General features: G+C 43.8%; 2 protein-coding genes across 6 annotated transcripts in view; both read left to right on the top strand.

Annotated features, from left to right (window-relative positions):
• LOC134087961 (helicase ARIP4-like) overlaps nucleotides 1–6,161 on the top strand; it is a 50,520-nt gene extending 44,359 nt beyond the window's left edge. For both annotated transcript variants that reach the window (XM_062541829.1, XM_062541830.1), the window contains 6 exons: nucleotides 169–353; nucleotides 872–1,068; nucleotides 1,409–1,614; nucleotides 1,860–1,949; nucleotides 2,083–2,175; nucleotides 2,387–6,161. In XM_062541829.1, coding sequence (XP_062397813.1) covers nucleotides 169–353; nucleotides 872–1,068; nucleotides 1,409–1,614; nucleotides 1,860–1,949; nucleotides 2,083–2,175; nucleotides 2,387–3,414 — 1,799 coding nt within the window. In that variant the 3' untranslated portion in view covers nucleotides 3,415–6,161. The remainder of the gene's footprint in view (nucleotides 1–168; nucleotides 354–871; nucleotides 1,069–1,408; nucleotides 1,615–1,859; nucleotides 1,950–2,082; nucleotides 2,176–2,386) is intronic.
• Nucleotides 6,162–8,683: 2,522 nt separating this feature from the next.
• Nucleotides 8,684–22,214, top strand: part of osbpl2b (oxysterol binding protein-like 2b) — a 28,863-nt gene continuing 15,332 nt past the window's right edge. Inside the window, exons 1-5 of one of the 4 annotated variants that reach the window (XM_062541828.1) lie at nucleotides 8,746–8,769; nucleotides 12,541–12,635; nucleotides 16,551–16,690; nucleotides 19,703–19,823; nucleotides 21,320–21,395. In XM_062541828.1, the coding sequence (XP_062397812.1) occupies nucleotides 16,654–16,690; nucleotides 19,703–19,823; nucleotides 21,320–21,395 (234 nt within the window). In that variant the 5' untranslated portion in view covers nucleotides 8,746–8,769; nucleotides 12,541–12,635; nucleotides 16,551–16,653. Of the gene's footprint in view, nucleotides 8,770–12,540; nucleotides 12,636–16,550; nucleotides 16,691–19,702; nucleotides 19,824–21,319; nucleotides 21,396–22,214 lie in introns of all 4 variants that reach the window. The other 3 variants (XM_062541827.1, XM_062541825.1, XM_062541826.1) reach the window with 3 other exon arrangements.

Below are 22,214 nucleotides of genomic sequence, written 5' to 3'. Positions count from 1 at the left end.
GTGTGTTTGTGAGTGTAGTGTGTGTGAGAATGAAGTGTGTGTGTGTGTGTAATGTGTAATGTGTGTGAGAATGAGGTGTGTGTGTATGTGTCTTTGTGTAATGTGTGTAAGAATGAGGTGTGTGTGAGTATGTATCTGTTGGTTAACCCTGGCTCCGTCTCCGTTTAGACCGCGTGGTGGACGACCTGAACCCCGTGCTGAACTTCACGCGGCGGGAGGTGGAGTCCCTGCTGCACTTCGTGGAGGAGGAGCCGAAGCCGGACGAGTCCGCCAGGCTGCTGCAGTCGCAGCACGCAGACATGGAGCTGGTCATCAAGCAGGCCTGCCAACGCTACCCCCACCTCATCACCAAGGTGACCACACACAACAACAACAACAACTATTCTGTGTTTTATGTATTTTTTTAATGCGCTGCTATATGGAAAATAAGCACTTTTTAGTGATTGCACAACTGGTTAAACTGCTTTTCGTTGTACTGGTTGTCCTTACTTTTGCAACAGCAATAACGTTGAATCTAATCTAATCTAATCTGAGCTAGCAACTAGCACACACATAGGCACTGTGATGATGAGTGCCAAGCAGGCTCAGCGATAAATGATGAGACAGATTTTCGATTGATGGCTCCTGATGTTATAATTAAGGATCACTTAGTGCACATCTGAGCCAATTCAGGAATAATAATTTTCATAAAATGGTAATTAAAAGCTATATTTGTTTAATTAGCGGCACAAAGAAGACTCAGAGGAAGGATGTGAAGCATCAGAATTCTCCATTTTCTCTCTTCTTCTGTTGTAAGCCGCTTTGGTTAAAAAGCGCCAGTCAAATGTAATGTAATGTAATGTAATGTAATCTTCTCCCTCATCGTCTCCAGCAACCTTTCCATCACGAGTCTCTGCTGATAGACCGTCGGGATCTCAAACTGACCAAGGCGGAGAAGAAGGCGGCTAAGAAGGGCTACGAGGTGGAGAAGCGGGCATCGGTGCCCTATACGCGCCCCTCCTACGCTCACTACTACCCCGCCAGTGACCAGAGCCTCACCAACATCCCAGCCTTTAGCCAGCGCAACTGGTGAGCTATCTTCATCTGAATCACCGATCCAGACTCAGCTGCTAAAATATACAGCAGACTCTGAGAGATGTTTCAGATAGATAGATAGATACTGTAGTGTAGATAGACTTTATTGCCACACAACAATGTAGGTGGTAATTGTTGTGACCGAAAGAGACAAAAATGAAAGAAAAACAAAATAAACCAAAAAAAGAATAAATTGTTCAGATCAATTTTATAGTGTTAAGGAGGCTGAAGGGAAGAAGCAATGTTTGAAACTGAACCTTAAGAGCCTTAACTTCAGTGTTTCTCCGTGTGGTTCTTGTCCTTTGTATTCTTAACTTGCGCTTTTCTTGACCAGGCGACCTCCACCAAGGCAGGAGGAGAAGCCGATGGCCAGTGTCCGGCCCGTCCAATCGACTCCTGTTCCCATGGCGCCGCGGCAGGCTTCCCAGGGAACTGGCCCCGCCTCCTCCGGATCCGCAGGCTCCAACTCGGCTCTGAGCTTCAACCTCAACAATCTGCAGAAAGCTGGAGTGTTTGTCCAGAAGATTGTCACCACCACAGGTAGAGGCGCAGGCATTTCATCATTTACTACTGCACTGACGTACAGTACGACCTCCAGCAGGGGTGTAACTAGCAGTGAAATTAAACTTAAATTGGTACATTAAACTCTTACACAATTGTTTCAAAAGTGTAGCAATCTTGTGAACAAAGGTTTTAAATGCAGTTGTCCCCTCTATATTAAAAGTAACATCTTTGGGATGTTTTGTTCAGATGGTAAGACTACTCTTTCTGACTTTCCGACACAGACATTGTCATTCCGGGTACCAACAATGCTAAAGACGTCCAGACTCGGATCCCTGCGGGTGAGAGCATCCATGTCATCAGAGGAACTAAAGGTAAGCAGCATCACTCACAAAACTCGATTCACTGCAAACAGCAGATCAATTTCAAGTAAGAGAAGGACTTGTGTCCAAAGGATAATGTTTTGACTTTTATGTGTGTGTGTGTGTGTGTGTTTACTTAACGTAGGTACCTACATCAGGACGTGTGATGGAAGAATCTTTGCAGTCCGAGCAGCTGGAAAGCTTAAACAGCCTGAGGAGGGCTCAGCCACTGCTAAAGGTAGCAACCAACAATAAACCCTCTATTCCTCTCTATCTCTGCGTCCTTGTTTCTATCTATCCCCTCCTTGTTTCAGTTTCAGACCTTTTAGTGCTGAATTGGATGTGATCAGAGGTCCACAAGTACATCTCCAGATTCATGCCTGAGACTGTAGTAGAATTGTAGAGTGTGATTCATCTAGTAACAACTGGTCGTTTTGTGTCTCTTTCAGATGTAGTGCACCCTGAGAAAGAGGCTCATAGTGGCGCCACCAATGGGAGCGTTTCCGTCTCTCCTGAGCGCAAGAGGTCCTCTCCGCCGGAGGAAGGGGCGTCTGACCTCCTGCCTCGACCGCTGTCGCCGGACAGCCCCGAGATCCTGAGCGAGCTCCAGCGCTTCATCAAGCCCCCGGCCCACGGCCTGCCCACCGCCACGCTCGGAGCCGCCGCCGCCGCCCCCGCCCAGGAGAACGGAGGGCCCCCGAAAGAGCCCTCCCTGCCGGCCGGGGACGCCCACCCCATGCCCCTGGACCTGCGTGCCAGCAAGCGCAAGCGGGCGCCGGCTGCCGACGAGAAGGACCCCGACCAGCCGCCCTTGGCCAAGCGGAGCTCCGCCTCCCACGCCCTGCCGCCAGGGTTCCCCTTCGGCGGCGCCTACGGCCTGAACCCCGGCCTGAACCCCGGCCTGAACCCCGGCCTGAACCCCGGGCTGAACCCCGGGCTGCTGGGCTCCATGTGCCACCCTCTCTTCATGGGGCCTGGCTCGTCCTACTTCCCGCCGCACGCTCCGCTGGCCGACCCCCGCCTCATGTTCCCCCTGACCCCTGACCCCTTCAGCCTGCCCCGCTCCTCCCCCTCCTCTTCCTCCTCCCCTTCCTCGTCCCTGTCCTCCACCATTACCAAAACCACGCCCTCTTCCTCGTCTGCCTTCACCTCCTCCTCTTCCTCCTGCAGCACCACCTCCTCCTCCTCCTCCATGTCTCCGTACTTTCGGCCCGGCATGGCGGGCATGCTGCCCCCTGGGTTTCCCCTGACGTACGGCCAGGCCCTGGGCATGTACCCCAACTCCCTGCTGCCCGCCGGCATGCCGGCCGCCACGCCTGGTCCCGCCGGCACCAGCTTCCTGTCCCGCTTCCCCTCCTCGAGCCTGCGAGGGCCCGCACTCGGCACCCCGCCTCTCGCCGCCGACAACGAGAGCAGTAGCAGCGGCAGCAGCCACATGGACGACAGCGATGACATCATCGAGGTGACGGGCCAATAGGCGGCCTCGGCGAAAAGGTCCTGTGACGAGGCTTCGGTCGCCAGGGGTTGGGTGATTGGGCAGAGAGAGGGAAAAAAAACGACAACTTCTTTTTTTTTGCCAATCCACCCCATAAAATGGATCCCATCTCAGCAACCGAGGCCGAGAATGTGAAGCAGCAGTGTGACTGACTGGAGAGAGTGGACTGCGAAAGCTACAAATCCTAATGCTGTATGTCGTATTTAACAAGAGGAGAAAAAGACTGAGGAGAAAAAAACGAGCCCTTTGGACTTCCAGCATTGTGTACTGCACTCTACCTGCGCGAGACTTGCAGTTCGTCCTCCTGAGGGAGCTCTGCTCTCTGCTCTGATCAGCTCGAGCTTTCAATTTCTTCAACTGTTTGCATTTATTTAGCAGGTGATAGTAGATGGTAGAGAGCGTTAGCTGGTAGTTGTTATGACGATAGTCATGCCTGTTTGATTGGAAGAAAACAATATCATTGATTGTTTTGATTGATTACCGTTATTGCTACTGTTTTAGACATTTTAGAAATGGTGGTTATCAATCGTAATTGACAATGTTTGAAAACTGATCCTTTCTTCTTGAGGTTACATTATGGGACAGAAAATATTTGACTTTAGATTTTTTTTAATCGAAAGATGGATGTGCAAAAATGGAAAGGGTGCAAAGAATAACCTAACAGGGCTGAAGAAATTGGGGGGAAAAAAACAAAGCAGGAAATGAAAAAGAAATGTAACAAGACCTTAAACTCAACGAATGTATCATTATTTGCGCCTTTAACGCAGTGTTTGTGAGCACAGGCCTTAGTGACATTTGACTGAAGACCATTTGATACTCATATTTTTTCTTGTTGTGTTTTCTAATGTGACATTGTTACTGTGGTACAATCTTGTTGTCAAAACTAGCAGCCTGAACCTCACCCACAGACAGAGGAAACATCCTCGAGGACAGACGTGTCAAGATGGTGTTTTCAGTTACACCTCCGACCTTAACTTGACTCGAAGAGGCTTAAAAAACATCGACCCAGAGAGTTTCCTGGCAAATGCCGTGGGTTGTTCAATGCCTTGCCGCTGCGTCGCTTGAATGTCATCGAGGAAGCTGAGGAGCCGGGAAGCGAGTGTTTCCTCGATCCTCCCACCCCATAGTCTTATTGGAGCTGAGCTTATATGTTCTAACGCCATCAAAAGCTGTCTACTCTCGGGTCAGGGTCTCATTCAGTGCAGTCAGCGCTGTCATTTCCCCCCTGGATTTCTGTCTGTCTGTGCTCAACACAAAAGGGTACACTTGACTTTTCGACCCAACCCTTTCATTGTTTTGTTGTGACACCAACACATGGATTCATAGAAACTAAAAAAAAAAAAACACACAACAGGGTGTAGTTGATCATACCAAATATATAGTATCAAATTTGAGAGAAATTGAAATTTGCAAAGGAAAGCTGTGCCAAAACAGTACTTATGTCCCTTATGTCATCTCCCACTATTGGGAAATGTTGTGAAAAGAGACCAAAACATTTACAACATACTTGAAAAGTGCATTTCAAGGATGTAAAAGAGATGATCAGAAAGGAGCCATATGCCAAGGCTCTGAGAAGGAAGGAAAACATGAGTAACAGTGTGAATTTCGCAGGCAATCGTCACCAAATGCTATATTGTGGTAACTAAAACTATGTGACTTACAGCGAAGCAACTTACTGTTCAGTTTTACCGTGTTCTGTATAAAACTCATTTAACACAAGCATTCAGGAGTTCCTGATTCATTTACAGGTTGTGTGTTTTATTTTTGTGTCTGGTGGATCAGGGGCATTGCTTCATTTGTTGTGGCATCGCTTTGCTGTGTTTACAAATGCCACCCGGTTTCTCCCAAATTTACCCCCATTGTCCCGTGTCATAGAGGAAGGGTCCACTGCACCTGAATTCCATTGGTTAGTCTAGACAACAGGATATACATAATTTGATTTCCTGTCTCACTGTAACTGAAAAAATCCAAACATTCTATCGAAGTACTTTCACTTTTCAACCCCCTTTTTCTGTACCATACTTCTGTTGTTGGTTTACCTGTGTTTGTTAGTCCTCTTTTTTTGTCTGAGGTTTGACAATTTACCAAATTAATTTATTTATGACATTGCATATTTATTCATTTGTATTTTTTATTTTTGTACTTTTTTAAAAAATGGGGGATTTTTACTCATGTGGCCGGACGGCTCCGCTCTGGTGCTTGTGGTTGACGAAGGGTGTAGTGTGTGTGTATGATAGTGTTTGATGACCTTCTGACACGAAGCAGAATCAGGACCAATGTGAACTGGTGCTGTGGATTGCGTGGGTCTCGGTGAGCCCACATCCACCGCACACGCTCAGAGCGAGGATTTGCCGTTCAGTGCCCCTGCACGCCTGTGATGTCATTCCTGGTGGCCAAGATCCCTCAAGTGTTCAGTGTTTTTTTTCTTTTTCCAATTTCTTTTCAATGATTGCTTTCGTTTTCTTTTTTAATTTCATGTTTGTCATAGCTAACTACTTGAACAGAAGTATTTATTTGTCATAGGAAGGGTCGGTATAGGTGAACAGGTGGCTGCTCTGGATTCTAATCTGTGAGGAGAATTTGAACTGCTAAAAGCTGCTGAGGACCAGACAGCCTGTTCTGGAAGAACTACATTCATAACTGACCTGTATCACAGCGGCTTTTCAATCCATTCTCTTTTTCTTTTCTTTTTTTTTGGAAGTTTGTGAATAAAAACAAATTAAATGTTACACGTGGTGTGCTTGGTTTTATTTCCGTAGAAAGCATACAGTAGCAAGAATACATCATCTATTCATTACAGTGTATTCAAAGTTGATCACTGTGTTTTGGATGACCGATATCTTTATTCAGATGGAAAGGAGCTTGATAAGCACCAGGACATGTATCATAGCATCATGATAATGTTTTGGAAAAGCCATTTTGCATTAAGATCCATATACCACAAGAATGTGATTTTAATATTCTTAAACATTATGGTAGTCCATAAAGTCTGTAAAGTTACCACAAGTTAATTTAGCCACTGTTGTAGTTGTGGGTCCAATTCCCTGCTGCCACCATTGTGACTTTTACAACAAGACCTTGCCTGTATGAGTTGGTGGCAAGGTATAGAACAAAGACAGGCTGTGACATTGTCGGGGGAAAATACCCTGTATTACCATATCTGTAAGTGGCCTGTATATTGACTGTGTGATGCATTGCTATCATTATATTTGATCATTCATTTGGTTGTTTAAATGCGCATTTTATTTGAATAGTAATATGTGATTTTATGTACAGTGCTTATTAGCCCTTTTTGCCAACTAGAGAGGGAAAGAAAGGTTTCTTATGACGGTAGAACAAAGACAGCCTATGACATTCCCTGGCCGTGGCGCTGTGTTTAATTACCATGCATAATGCTACATGAATGAGTCGCTTCTCTGTTGCTGGTCTATCAACCCCCCTGAACAAGAGGGGGATGTTGCATAACCATGTTCTCGCATATACTGTAGAGTTAGTGAATGCACTTACTCTACCTTGTGTTCGGTTGTCATTTCCCAAAAATGGGAGCTACTTTTGTAAATAAAAATAGCAAAGTGGTTCTTCTTAACAATTTAATAGGACACCTGAAAAGGATCTGAAATTACAAAATACCTTAATTCACATCTAGTTTCTCTTTGTCTACCGTTGTCCACAGTTATTATCTGATGCCTGCATGGGTCAACACACTCATGAATCTAATCTTGTGAGAAGGTTGTGGTATAAGAAAATGCTAGGCAAGTCGGACGGAGTTGTTTGGTGATGCTTGAAATTCATGAGAGCTTTATTACGGTACCAGAGACCATCAGGTAGTCAAGCCCTCGGAATCTCAAGACAAAGGCAACTCAAACCTTTTTATACCATCTCAACAGAATCTTCAGCCATGCAAGCGTGACAGACAATGCAAACCTCACTCAGAGCAAAACCAGTTGAAACTAGAGTCTGTGTTAACTTGTCATAAGAGAAACATATAGTCTTGTGCATGGCGACCATCACCGTCTTACACTCACTCCATCCCTCAAGGCCCAAGTTGCAGGGGCTTCAGCAGTGCTGACTGCATTGCCCTGGTAACACTGACAGCCATTCCCTTTCTGGCCCCTAGAGGCCTCAGGTAAATGTGACCTCTATACCATTCCACAGAACTAGATACATACATTTTTGTACATACATATATACATACATCTGAAAAGGCATGAGTAGAGAGATGAATTGGCTACACAGGTAACATCACATAAGAAACTAGAAAAGCACTCCGAGAGCACAGACCTCCGCTAAGCGCCTCCTGGATCCACATGGTGATCCAGATCACCCCCAAAATGTAATCGTTTCGTCCTTGGGTCATTTCAGAACTTTCATTGAAAATGTCATTGAAATCCATCCATAAGTTTTTGAGTTATCTTGCTAACAAACAAACAAACCCCAACGACCATAACCTCCTTGGCAGAGGTAATCAAAATGATATAAATGATCAAAACAATGTTTCCCAACAAGGTCGATCCAGGCCAAACCTTTTTTTTTTATCATCACACTGGCCTGAGCCACACTGAAGACAGTAAGACTAGGCTATATCAATCACATCTTCATTATTTATGAAAAGAATAATACATTGATGCCATCTTATCTCCCATAAATAATGCACTATGATTGGATTCTGGAGTTAGGCCTATTGACTTCAATGTTGTTGCACAATACTACAGATGCCCATATCTATTCTAGCCTATATGATTTTTGGTATGAATAGGCAGGGAAGATTAAAAATACATACCATTACTCTCTCTCTCTCTCTCTCTCTCTCTCTCTCTCTCTCTGAGTCAGTAGAGGCGACAGAGAAAAATGAACATGATTGGCAAAAGTAACAGACGCCTATGTGGCAATAGACCCAATAACTAGCTGTGACAGATTCATGTCATGATTGATCAAAACCTAATTTTTCTCGTTATCAATAATATAAACACACACACACACACACACACACACACACACACACACACACACACACACACACACACACACACACACACACACACACACGTGTTGTGTGTCAGTATCTTTGAGCTGCACATAATCAGAGACACTTATATGCTTTAAAAAGACTTTGACATCAGCGCAAAGCTACAATATTTCGACGGCCCCTCTCCTCACTGACGTATGTTTGTCTTAGTCAGGCGACCCGTTGAACAGAACACGATTGGCTATTACACTTGTCAAGGAAACCTCCCTTGTTAGTCACTTCCGTCTCTGTGTCAGCTCTGTATCACTAGCGTTGCATCCAGCCTTGGACCTCTCTTGTTCACCCTAACGTCCGGATTCTCACCGACGGAGGTAAAGTGCGAAATGCATTTGGCACCTAATTTCACTGTCATATCTAGATGTTTTTTTCCCTTTTGTGCAATGTGTTCGAATAGTTCGTTCCAAGAAACTCAGGGTTGGCTCGCGGGTTTTCCGAGCTAGGATTGCTGTTAGCCAGCTAGCCTAATGATAGCCTTCACCTACCCCAAGCAAAACGCCCAGACAGAGTAGTAATTTATGGTCATTCTTTCAGTCAAGGTAATGCTAACATTCGGAGCCCGTGGTGCTCAAAAGAACATGTATCTTTGTCAAAACTGAGTGGTGGCGAGCTGTTTTGCATCCGAGAGTCCTGTGAGAGACGGAAAGTTAGCTTAGCAGCGAATAATAGCTTAATAGTAGGGATCTTCTTAACTGAATTGGGGTTAAAGAACCGATGTTTTACAATTTGCTCGAGGGTGCAGAAAGTCAAGTCACCAAGCTAGACTCATTCTTCTGAAATGTATAGGCTTGTTGTTAACGTGTTCAACATGAGTATTTCATAGTAACATTATACTTTATTTTAAAATATGTCTGATTGGCAATAGTGGTGCCATAACTGTCTGGGTAGCTATGGTGGCTAGCGAACTTACCTAATGTTACCTTAACCTTAGATAAGCGCATCGAATACACGTCTGTGAGCAAAACAGCCGATGTCTGAATCATCACAACCGCCTGCAAGAATAGCTGTTAATGTAGTTTGGGTCGCTTACGTCTTTTGAAATAGTCTCAAGTCCGGTTCCTCTATCTGTCAGAGCGATTCGTTTTGCAACATCCTCGAGGTTTCATATTTAGTCTCAAATCTGTAAGTGTACAGCAGCCATGAAACATTAGTAGTCGATGAGTAGCTCTGTTGTCTGATAGTTTTCCTTATTCAACTGAATACAGCATTTTGTATTTTATATATAAGTTCCTGGATGTCTATTGTCTACATTATGTATATGTTTGTTTGTTTGGTGTGTATGATGTTGTTGCACCAGTAAACAAACGTGTGATCAAGTTTACGCATTGTACACTTCTGTCAGGGTCATGAATCAGATCGACTATTGACAAGTAGGCATTTTATGAGGATGCTGGGCAGAATCTTAAACGGCAGCACATTGTGTGTTATCAAGTGGTGATGTTGTTCAGCTATGAAAAAAGTATGCCCTAAGTGAAGTGGTTGTTTTTATTTTCACATTTTGTTTTATATATCTAGGCCTACAAGGCTTGATAAATTCAGCAGTTTGAGTCTAAAGTTCACTGAGAAAATAAAGCTGTGTGTTTTAGAAAAAATGTTGTAGCTACTGTTTTGTCTCCACATGTCTCTTAGCTGAGGTGTGTATGAATCCCAACACAGCAAGACACCGTTGTGATTCCCCATTGCCAAGGAGCGACCATAATATGTGAGATTAGACCTCCAAATCAGTGTTCTGAGAATTCAGAACTGTGTTCTGAGAATCCAGAACTGTGTTCTGAGAACTGAGTGTGGTGATCCTGCTGGAGTCCAGTGTGTCCAGCCAGTGAGTGTGCACTGTAGAGGCTCGCCCAGGGCTGACAACTAGACCGTGAGAATGCCTCTGATTGCTGCTCTCCTGTTTGGCAGGGAGGCAGGGGTGTGGACACTGGACAACAGACACGGTTTATGCTTTATATACCCTCCTCCCCACACACACACACATACAGACATTTTGTTAAGAGCTGCTAGTAGACACTGTATGATGAGATTTCACAACTTGTCTTAAGAAACATTTATCAGTGTTTGTGCTCAAGAGTTTAGTTGTATGTGCTACAGCCTCTTCATTTTGGACAGTCTTCTTAATTAGTGTTATTTTTGCTTGATATGCAGTCCAGTGCAGATGTGTATCTGTTGTTTGCTGCAGTTGAATGTGCCTCACTGAACACCAATGTATTTCTTGCAGCTGAATGTTCACTGCTATTGTTAGTTCTCGCCTGTAGGGCACCAGTATATCGCGTATTATTTGACACGTTTAAAAGACCACGGTGGTTTGACATGTGATCTCATCTGATGTTGCCGTACTTGGCGTCAGAGCTCCTTGGGGGACTGTGCTGCAGAGCTCGTCTCCAGTCATGCTTGGATGCCTTCAGTAGATCACATATACGCTATTCTCGCTATACAGTATGTATCCCATGGGTTAGGGACTTGCAGTGGCTTTCATGAGCCTAATCACATAATCATCCTTGTACAAGCCTTAGGTGTGTTTCCAGATACATTTTGTTTCCTTATAAATTTGCTTCTGATGTTTTTGTGACTATACATTTCAGTGCTCTCGTGGTTACAATGCACATAGCACAACACACAGCCTGTGTAATGGTAAATACAGATTTTTTTTGTGTGTGTGTTCAAATTGAGTGTTTGTTGTTAATTACTAGGCTGTTCCCATATCTATGTGTGCATATGTCAAGGGGTGGAAAAGGGCTTGGTGAGTGCATTATGTTTGCTTGTGTGACTGTGAAAGTCAGCTAGTCTGACTCACCTGGGTGGCTGAATGAGCCATGCACAAGTGATGAGAGTAGGAGTGTGCGCACACGGGTATCGACACACATTCCTGAACCAATCAATAGTGCCACTGCCGTGCCACCCTGCCTGCCCTTAGGTTTGGGAGCAGCTTTGCAAAAAAGTTGCTGATTCATGCTCCAACTCTCAGGCACTGAATGCTGCATCACAGTAACAGCCCAGTTGCTTTTGTCACTCAAAGAGGGAACTCTACATTCCAGGTAATTCACTTTTGTAGTGAGAGTTGATGTGTCAACATAGCTGACATATATGACTGACCAGGAAGCGGAGGCGTTATATGATGCTAGTGCCATCTCTCAGAGGTGATTCAAAGTTCCTTGATGGTATTTTACGATTGTTGTCTTTGTTATTCATTAATTTTGTTTATTTACCTAATTTTTTGAGATGGGCTGTAGACCTTCTTCAGTTCTGGTAGTAGTGTATTGTTGCTGACCTGCGGAGAAAGATCACTTAACCGTGACCATGATTCCAGCTTGGAATGTTCTGATCCGTTACTTTCAGTTTACCACCACCTTTTCCCTCCTTTTCTCTTTCATTTGAGTTTGATCACGAGTGGGATTGTGGTACAAATGGGTTTTATCCCAGTGTCCACTGTTATTGACTCACTCCCATGACGTCTCACCCAGTTACCTAGCGGGGCTTTTTCTACTGCATAGTATCAGCTCAGCTCAACCTGGCTTTACTCGTTTTTTTTATGTTTTGGTTTTTCCATTAGGAAAAATGATACCATTTTTGATATCAACTCCGTTGAGGTTCCAAGCGAGCTGAGGCAATACCAAAAGGTGATGTTAATGACATTACAGTTGTTTTCTACAGCATTGTTGTAGCAATTGGCTAGCTTATGGGGGTATTTTGTTTCAGTGGAAAACAAACACCCAAGTCAAAGTAGAGTAGAGTAGAGTCGACTCGAGCTGATTCATGCAATGCAGTGACCATGCAGTGGAAAAGGCCCATAGGTCTCAGTCTGTTGCCAGACATCACAAGAGCTGAGTTCACTCTTTATAGTGCTCATCAAGGCTTATGATCTGTCTGGTGTCTCACCTACAAAACCAATCTGTCTCGCCAAGTGGGATTCCATTCCAATCGGGCCAGGCCCCTTGTCTTCGCTACCGTTGCTGTGGCATCGGTCCTGAGAGAGGGCTGACACTGGCTCGGTCCCTGCCTCCCTGACGTCAGACAGTTTGACAATTCGGACTCACTGGGGCGTCACTGTAGTTACCACCCGTGTTGGCATTCGTCTCTCCCTACAGACACTTCGTCTCCACCTCAAGTATCATATGGGACTCTCCCATACTCTCTGAATGCTAACAACAAAGACCAGCACAGCACAGCACAGACTAAACGGGTAAGTGGTGATGCTGTTATGGCCAGTCTCTTGCTCATTTTACAGTTTTGGGTTTCATTTTGGAGCCTCTGTCATTAGAGCACTTCTTCTAATATAGCCTCGCTGTCATTAGAGCACTTCTTCTAATATAGCTAGCCAGGTGTCTGGTTTCGTATTAGTGAAATGGTTGAATGTCAGCCAGGGTACTGTTTTTGTTTGTTGTGATGGTAATTCATTTTGGAGGATAAGAGAGTAAGTTTAGCTCCCACCGACCTTTTGCTCCATCGTCTGTTCATCAAACAAGCAGAGCCTGCTTTTTAGAGATTTGATTCATTGCTGATAGCATTGTCAAGCAAGCGAACTGGTGTCTCTTATGTCAGTGCTATGTTATGTTATCGTTCTCAGGCTGTTGGCAAGTCATATGCATCATAGTTTCAATCTTTGTTTCTGAAACTCTGATTTTATCACTACTGATGCTCAGTAAAATAGGTTTCTCTCAGCGCATGATGTGTTCTCATGAGCTGCAAGACATGGCAATTTGTACCGAATATCAAGACTAGTTAAAATGTAGTTCTACAACAATTAACCTATTTGTTTAATCGAATAGTAGTTAATTATGTTAAGCGGAAACAATTTTTGTCATCAGTTAATCGGTTTCGGACCTTCTATAAGGAAAATGCCTGCTGATTGATGCATATTAAACTGTAATATTTTCAGCTTTCCTCACTCGTTTATGATGGTAAAAAGTAAACATGTTTGGCATGTGGACATTTAAGGACAAAATCTTGGGCTTTGAGGAACACTGAAGTAACATTTCCACCCCCACCCACCCCTGTTTTTTGACATTTATTGATGAAATAGCTAATTGATTAATTGAGAGAACAATCAACAGATTAGTTGACGACAAAAATAGTCATTAGTTACAGCCCTCTGCCCAGTGCTTCTGTATCTCTCCCAATTGTTACGTTCACTGTTTTTTTTCCTCATCATCATGCAGTATGCGTGACTGCATAAAAAAGATACATTAGTCAACAGGGCAGCATTCAGCTCTTGTCCTCAGAACAAAAAGGAGCAAGATGTCAAAGCTCCAGTGAAGACCTTGAGGGTCTTCTGTATTTGACCTTGGATGTGATGTCACCAGTGTGTGTGTGGTGAACCAGTGTGGCCTTGCTGCCATCTGACTGACCTTGTGATTGTTGGCCTTGTTTCGTGTATCCTTTTGGTGACTAGCTGGTAACACAGCTATACTACTACGTAATGCAACCACTGGCCCATTTTTTGACCTCAGATAGGAGGGCAGTTTAACTCTGGTATGTTCCTCAACCCCCTCCCACCTGACCTACCGACCCTCTCTCTCTCTCCTGACGAGACAGCTGGAACACATCTTCCACACTGGAGGCCACAGTGAGGTGGTAGCTGGACCCCTGAAGGTCGTTCAGAAACTTCCTGGAAGTGTGCCTCATCCGAGTGTGCCCTGACCCTGACCTTTCACCTCTGCCGTTAGTCTTCCTGCCAGTAGCCTAACTGTTTGTTTCAAAAACATGTCAAGATTATTGAGGTTGAAGATCGGCCTCTGTCTCTGCCCCAGTCTCTTGCTAGACTTTCTCTTCAATAGAGACCAAAATAGGAACTATTCTGATGAGAAGCACCTGAGTTTTTTTGTTTGTTTGTTTTCGGTTTGTTGTTTAGGTTTTTTTTTATTATTATTATCATTTTTTAATTATTATTATTATTATTTCTTCTATTATCTATTATTATCTTGTTATTTTGCAATTAACTTTGAACTTTGACATTCCTTCAGGGTCACATGTGAGGACGTTGTGTATCATTCCACTGTGAGAAGCTTCCCGATAAGCCTTATCACAGAAACCGAACAAGTCTGCTTTATGCAACATGTCTCCCATGTTACATAATTAGAACTGTGGCGAAAGGTACGGGACTGATGGCTAAAGGTGTGTTGTGGAGTTTGTGAATCTCTCCACTGCCATAGTGCCCCTCTGCCATAGTGCCCCTCTGCTATCCCCCTGGATTTTTTGAAGTCATGAAGTCAGTATTTTAAGATGGTCTTATTGTGTTTGATGTGCAGGTAACTGCATGGTGCACTGCACACTAATTAAACAATAATGTATTGAGTTTATAGTGTCTTGAGGGAATGATCAGAGGAACGCAACGTAAGATGACCTCGTCCTCCCCACAGTTTGCCGTCATGGGATGTTTTAAACTGTACTGTCAGCCAGTGGATTCCTGCTGTTAATTTGGAAGACAGTGTGTGTAATTCTTTCTGGAAAGTGTATAATCCACTTTCCATGTTTTCATTGGAGTGGTCTGCAAACAGCTTGAAGATCTCTCCATGATCCGTTCGGATCTCTGTGTTCTATTCTGATCCCAGTGGTTTTTTTTGTTGTTTTTTTTCCCCTCTGCGGCGCATGCAGACAAAGCAGATTATGATGTGTTATGGCCCAGGGCTGGTCAGGCCTCAGACAAAGAGGCAAGGCTGGCGTGAAATCAGCCCCAGCAGCCTGTGACCAGCTCGCACAAAGGGGCTCCACTGTGCACGCGTATGGTGATGGAGGGCCACAGCTATAGCGGTGCAGATGGTGCCATAAAATCTCTCTCTCTCGTTCTTCTCTCTCTCTCTCTCTCTCTCTCTCTTGCTCTTTCCTCTCTCTCTCTCTCACTCTCACTCACTCATTTATATGTTTTACTGTCACCATTTACATTTAGTCCTTTAGCTGCTGCTTTTATCCAAAGCGACGACTCGCAACAATCAAGGTGCAATAAAGGTCACCGAAACCAGATGGCATAATCTCCCCATGCGTATCGTTCACATACAGTACATTCAAGCTAGCGTTTTCTTTTTGACCACTTATTTTAATTCAATCTCTCCAGCCAGTGCTTATTTTGAAAGGATTCTTCTTCTTCTTTTCTTCATTGTTCTGTGTGATGATGTGTGTCGATGGAGCAAAGTTCAGCAGCATGTCCAGGCCAGGGTGTTTCCCCTCCCTTACTGCCTTTCCTGCACTGGGCGCAGGGAGAGAGTGAATGAGGGGAGAAGTGAAGGAGTGGTAAGGAGAGAATGAGGGAGAATAAGAGAAGGAATGAAGAAGTGGACAAACTTGTAGTAACTGAAGAGGGTTGAATGTGGGTTCTGGATGTGTGAAACCAACATTCCACACACCCTGTATCTGACCATCGCACTTTCTACTCTTTCACGCCTTGTGTGTTAGTATCGCTTTATTCGCTTAGCATGTGAACTGTGTGTTTTCATTATGGATGACCACATCAGAGTTTTAAGAAAAGAGATATTGCTTGGCCATCCCACCTTTTGATGCAAGGTGCGGCAGGACAAATGAAACTTGCTTCAGTAAAAGAATGTACAGTCCCCAACACTGTTTTGAGCTCCCATATTTTAATGTTAAACAAAGATAGGCAACATTTCGACCCTGCTGTGTCTTCTTCAGGGGGTTTTACAACAGCTGCTCGATTATGGCAAAAATGGTAGACGAATCATTATTCACAACACGATTACTTGTTCACTTTGGAAACATCATGCATTTATTGAACTTGAAGAAAAACAATGAATTAATCATGTAGATTTTGAAAATGTCATTGCAACAGACATTGTTATGACCGTTTGTAGTCCTTGGCCAAAATCGTAATCGAAATCAATTTCATTAATTTCACAACCCTGCAAATCGTGTTGTCTTTGATTAATAATTGTGCTAATTTTGGCACCATGTACCGTTGTTTCTCGTCTCTGTTTGTGTTCATTTCGTGTGAAAGTGGAAGACTGAACACTTGTGGGGATCAGACATAAGCCCTCTCTGGCCTCTACAGTATGTGAAGTATGCTTGCATTAATGTGGGTGTGTGTACACAGCCTTGTGCAGATCTTGTGCAGATTCTCTCATCTCTCCTCGTCTCGCTCTGTGTGCAGGTCTCGTTGCCGTGCCGCCTGCGGAGCCTGAGTCGCCAGAGACGGAGCGGGCGAGGGAGGATGTTCTAGAAGTGTACGGGGGCCTGGCTTTAAGCTCTGCATCATGAACAATGACGACGAGTTCTACGATGCCGTCACAGGTGAGTTCAGGGACGTTATATATCTCAGGGTGCTGATCGTGAAGTACTTTACAAACCTGAAGTGAGTCGTGTCAAGTTTTTTTTTTGTGTTTTTGCTCCACTGCAAGCATGGTGGCCTCCTGATCTGCAGGTGCTACAAATTTGTGGGTTCGAGTGTGGGAAGACGCAGGGGTGAACCGAGCAGTCGTTCAAACACAACGAAATTGCACACGTTTGTAACTGCGACTGCTCTGTGTACCCCTTGATCTTCCCAGACTCGAACCCACAACGTGCAGCTCCTGTAGATTAGGAGACGACCATGCTTGCAGTGGAGCTAAAACCCATGTGTGCTAGCATCTTTTACTAGCACATCCCTTAAGATACATGGCTCCAAAGACTGTAAGCTGATGTCTCTTGTTGAGAAAACAGTGGTGAATACTATAGCATTTTTTGGGAGTGCTTTAATCATCAATAAGCAAATGATCATGATCATTCAATCATGACATGTGGAACCTGTTATGTTGTTGCCCAGCAACATCGTTCAAAAAAATTCCCCTATGCATCATCACTCTTACAGTGAAATTCACTGCACTGCTGACCTGTGCCCGGCTAGTGTTGCTACAGTAACAGGCACTATGATGCGATGAAACGGGCCCACCACCTGAAGAGGTTATGGAGAGGGCAACAGGCTCTCCACCCCTCCCACTCTTAAGAAGCCAGACCGCCAACCTTAGAGATGCCTAACTTTCATATTACCCAATACCCAGGGCTGAAACTTCAGCGCCATCAGCTTTATGACTCACCAGATTTTTAGGCGTATCGGTTCTGTCAGATATATTTCGGCATTATCAAATGGAAACTGTGGCCTGTGTGTGTTCCCTCTGGAACCAACCAGACCATGCTAAATCAATACTGCATTATGCATGAAGCCCTGACAATTAATTTGGCAAGCTCATGGGATTTCTAGCACGATTTCCTGGGGTGGTGGTGGGGGGGGGGCAGGGAGCTGCTGCAGATTGATGTTGCTTGACCAGAAGGTGTGTTCCCTTTGGAGGGTGCTTGTGTGGGCTAGGCCCTTTGTTGTGGAGTTAGGGCCACAGGTATCCTCTGCTCTCATCTTACCTGCCTTGCGTATGCCGGCGTCAATAATGCAGAGAGTATTATTGCGATCGCCATGGGTTCCATTATGAGGAATTAGTAAGGGATCAGATGAGGACACGGGCTGTCTCTTGTGTTGAGAGTTTGTATTGTGCGCCGTGTAGGTATTTGTGGGACTTTGTTTAGGGCCACCAGTGCTTGGTCTTGTGCGCTGGGGTCGGATGTGGTTGCAACTGTGGTTTTTCAGATCCAGGTTGTCAAAGCTATATTAAGCTGTGGTCTCAAAGTCAGTGGTTGTGGTTATGGTTATGGTTTTGCTATTTAGCTGACTCTTTTGTCCAAATATGCAGAATTTACAGAAAGCAAAAAAAATTAGTGAGCCTACATTAAGCAATTTGGTAATAACAATGATATCAATACAGTATCACATGTCAATAATGAAAGTAAGCAAAAACAGAAGTAAACAAAAAGTTGAATACAGTCGTTAAGGCTACTTGTCCGCTGTGTTGCTTTCTTTACTCCTGTGAGCCTGACATGGAGAGGAACACACAGCATGTCCAAATGTTCCCTCTCCTCATGATCTTAAATTGTGGTTGTGATGGTGGCGTCTGTTACTAATAGTAAATTACTATGCAGCCCATCTACTTTTACAGCCCACCATCCACCCCTTCACCCCTTCAGTAATGCCCCCCCCCCCCTGACATTTGCCCCACATCTGCAGTAGTGATGTGCTCATGCAACAGCCTGATGCCACATGGTGTAGTTGCCTCGAATGGGAATCGGCATCTTCTGCTGCTGTCACTGCAGTGCATGTTTGAACATTCACAGGCTTGTCTATGTATGCACATTTTTTTTTACTTTGTAAGGCCACGATCACACAGGATGCTGTTTTTGCAGTGAGAGGCAGCCTATTGGCAGTAAGCGCTTTGCGCACAGCTTAAAGATGCAAGATTTTCACCTTAATGTAACCTTTCTGAAGCCAATGTGATGGTAAACAAACTTGTAATCGTTCACTTAGCATAGCTAGTATACAGCATAGACATACAGTAGAAAGTTGCCACCGAACCTTCTAGAACGGCTTCACCTCCACAACAAAAGCATTTTCATTGTGTATAGGGAGGACAATTCACGAGAAGTTTGCTATTTACTTCAGAACAGTATCAAAATGACTGTTTATTTGTGTTTTTTGTACTTTTTTATTTTGTTTATTGTAATTGCACATTTGAGGATATTGTTCATTCAAAATCACCTCAGTTATCTAGTGTATGCCACTGACATGTATTAGACAGACTACAAATATGTCTACTGGACTACATCTCCCAAGAGGTCATGAGTAATCAGACAGGTGTGTCCTGTTTGATTGATTGTACTAATTGAACCCTTGTTAGACTATTAAATGTACTGCTCTGTATGTGGTGTGCAATGCCCTGATGAAGGTCTAAGTACCGAAAGCTTGGTATAAGTAAAGACACTTTTTTGCATGGATCCGAGTGTGCAGAGACTTTTTTCCTATTTACTTCAGAACAGTAAAATGTAAATATATTGCGACTCTATTTGCCAAAATGGCTAACTAACTAAACCTGCACGGCAAACCTTTTTAAGCGCACTGAGTGCCTTGTGTTTTGCGCACCTGCCTGAGCCTGAAAAGAGTTCAACTTGGTCATTCGCGTTTTAATGAGAACGCATTCGCAATTTTACAAGTTGCGAAACCCGTCCTTTCTCATTGTGCCCTGAGGCGCTGGAAAACTATTTTAAATGCATTATTAAATTATTATTTTCTGCTTGTCCATGCACATGGGTGTGTGTTGTGCTTTTGCCTAGTTACCGAGATGTGTGTACACTTGTGGTGGATCCCCTCTGGGCATAGATTCTAATATTTTTTTTCTCTCTCTCTCTCTCTCTCTCTCTGTCTCTGTGTTTGTGTGTATGACTCAGGCTTGGATTCAGATGAGTCGTGTGAGGGCACGTCAGAGGCCAGCTTCAAGGACGCTGTGGCAGACGGCGCGCAGAAAAACAATGGCTCCGTTCCACAGGAGAATGGAATCAAGACGCGCAGGTACGACCGGATTCCACACAGGGCACCCCCCCCCCCCCCCCCTGCACTCTATCGTACTCCCTCTGTTTGTCTATCTCCCGTTTACTAGCCATGAGCTCTCTATCCTTCCATCTTTACCTCTGCCTCTGTCTCCACCTCCATCATCCTCTGAGACCAGCTGTGCAACATGCAAAACATCCGTTTTGTCACAGTTCCAACTCCGATGCAGACCCACCCTTAAAATGTCAAAATCTTATGCTATCTTATGTCGAAGCCTCAGAAGTCATTTGCATGGAAGCTACATGTATCTTCTCATCTGTGCCTAGTGATGGAATGTGCATACAGTATGATGGTTATGTATGTAAAGGTGGAACATTCCAGACTCACAGCAAGCTCTCATGGCTCTACCCTGCCCATCCAGCTACTATCTACTGTAATGTAGTCTTTTGCTCATGGCAATCTCGATGTGAAGAACTGGAAAGAATTGACTGAATCCGCTCCCAACTATATTGGGCTTGTCACAAAGAAATGAGCCTGATGTAGCAAAATTTAATTCTCAGATATAGCGAATTTCCTTAGCAAAAAGTATTTTCATACAATAGTGATTAATTGACTAGTGGACACCTCATCGATTAATCGATCGATTGATGCAGCCCTTGTAGTTAACATCTAACTTTTATGCAAAGTTTCATGATGATCCATTAACAGGAAGTGTCTAGTTGCTGTGCATTCAATTCAGCTTACTTATCGACGTTAACTGCGGATTTTATTTTTTTTTTTAGATTATGGCATTTAAGATTATGCCATTTTTCTGGATTGGCTGAACTGAATTTAGCAGATTAAAATAGATATTTTTGATTGCATTTCAGCTCCTTGCTCGGATTGTTCCTATGTCAATCTTGGTGCACGTTGTGCAATAGAACAGTTTGTCTAGTGATGGCCGTATTGTTTTTTTATGGATTGATGATTGAGGTGAAATGATGCATGTTAAAAGGCCACGGTCTTCTACAGTAAATGTTACAAGGTAACAGCCTTTTTCGCAAGCTGAACAGGGGAAAAGAGCCCTCCCTGCTGTGGTGAATCCTAGTGTGGAGCTGAATTGACGCAGAGGCAATGCATTGCTGATTGGCACGGGTACCACTAGTTGCTAGTGATTGCCCCAACTGTGTGCCCCCTTAACTCTGCTTAGCCGCACCACTCATTCACTATGATTAATTCATCAATTAATTGATTGATTGAATAAAATTCGACAAAGAATGATAATGGGACATGGATCATTTTCAGCAATGCTAGCTATGCTGTGGTCGTAATGGGACATTTCCTGTTGCTGAACTACTGATACAAATTACTAGTAATTGTGTCAACCTTATTATCATGGAATTCTGTATAATTGTCACGTTGACAACAATTCAATTTAAACGTTCAATTGATCTGTTTCAAAACATGCCATGATGGGTCTTTGAATATGTTGAGTAAAGTGTATTCATATGTGTGTGTATAATGTGTGTTTTGTACAGAACCACTCTACCTGCTGCAATGTTTTCAAGGAATAACTTTAGCGTGTGGAGCATCCTGAAGAAATGTATTGGACTGGTAAGTCCTTTTTTTTACAGTCAAGCATCTATCATTGAAGTAGGAGTTATGAAAACCTTGTGTTGTACGTACTACACATATGCCAGACATACAGTTAAGCCCAAAATTATTAGCCCCCCTGAAATTTTGGAACATTACTCTAAAATTCTCCCTAAATTTTTCATCCCTGATCAAATTTTAAAAATCAAACATTCGCCAGTGTTATTATGTAGAATCTGGTGCATTTTGGAGTGTTAATATATTATTAGGAATGCTTAATCTCAAATTGTGTGAAAAGTGGAGTGGTCAAAATTAATAGCCCCCATGTGATTTTTTTGCTTTTAAACACTCACGACCAACCTGTCACCTTTCAAGCCACACCTTTGCAGTTAGTTAATGTCCAGACAACACCTGAACACCCAACCAGCATTGATTGTTTACCTAAAGACTTCAAGGAACAGGCCTACAGGCACTTGAACACCTGTCTGAGGGGGGACTGCCTTTACAGGCATACTGAAGATAAAGGAAATCTGTCTGGACCTCAGAAAGAACATCATTGAGGCCTATAATATGGAGAAAGGCTATACTGTAATCTCTAGATGCTTCACAGTCTGTAGAACAGCCGTGCAAGGCATCATTACAAAGTACAAAGAGTTCCAAGTTTGTGCATAACCAACCTAAGTGTGGATGAAAATGCTAAATATCTCAATCTAGAGAGAAAAATCATCAGGGATGTTAGCAAAGAACCCTGCACATCCGCCAAAATGATAGTTGCTGACCTTGAGACCTCTGGGGTTAAAGTCTTGAGGAAGACAGTAGCGAGGGATTTTTATTGTGGAG

The sequence above is a fragment of the Sardina pilchardus genome, chromosome 7 (genome assembly GCF_963854185.1).
Source record: "Sardina pilchardus chromosome 7, fSarPil1.1, whole genome shotgun sequence".
Classification (NCBI taxonomy): Eukaryota; Metazoa; Chordata; class Actinopteri; order Clupeiformes; family Clupeidae; genus Sardina; species Sardina pilchardus.
This window is presented reverse-complemented; position numbering and strand designations above follow the sequence as displayed.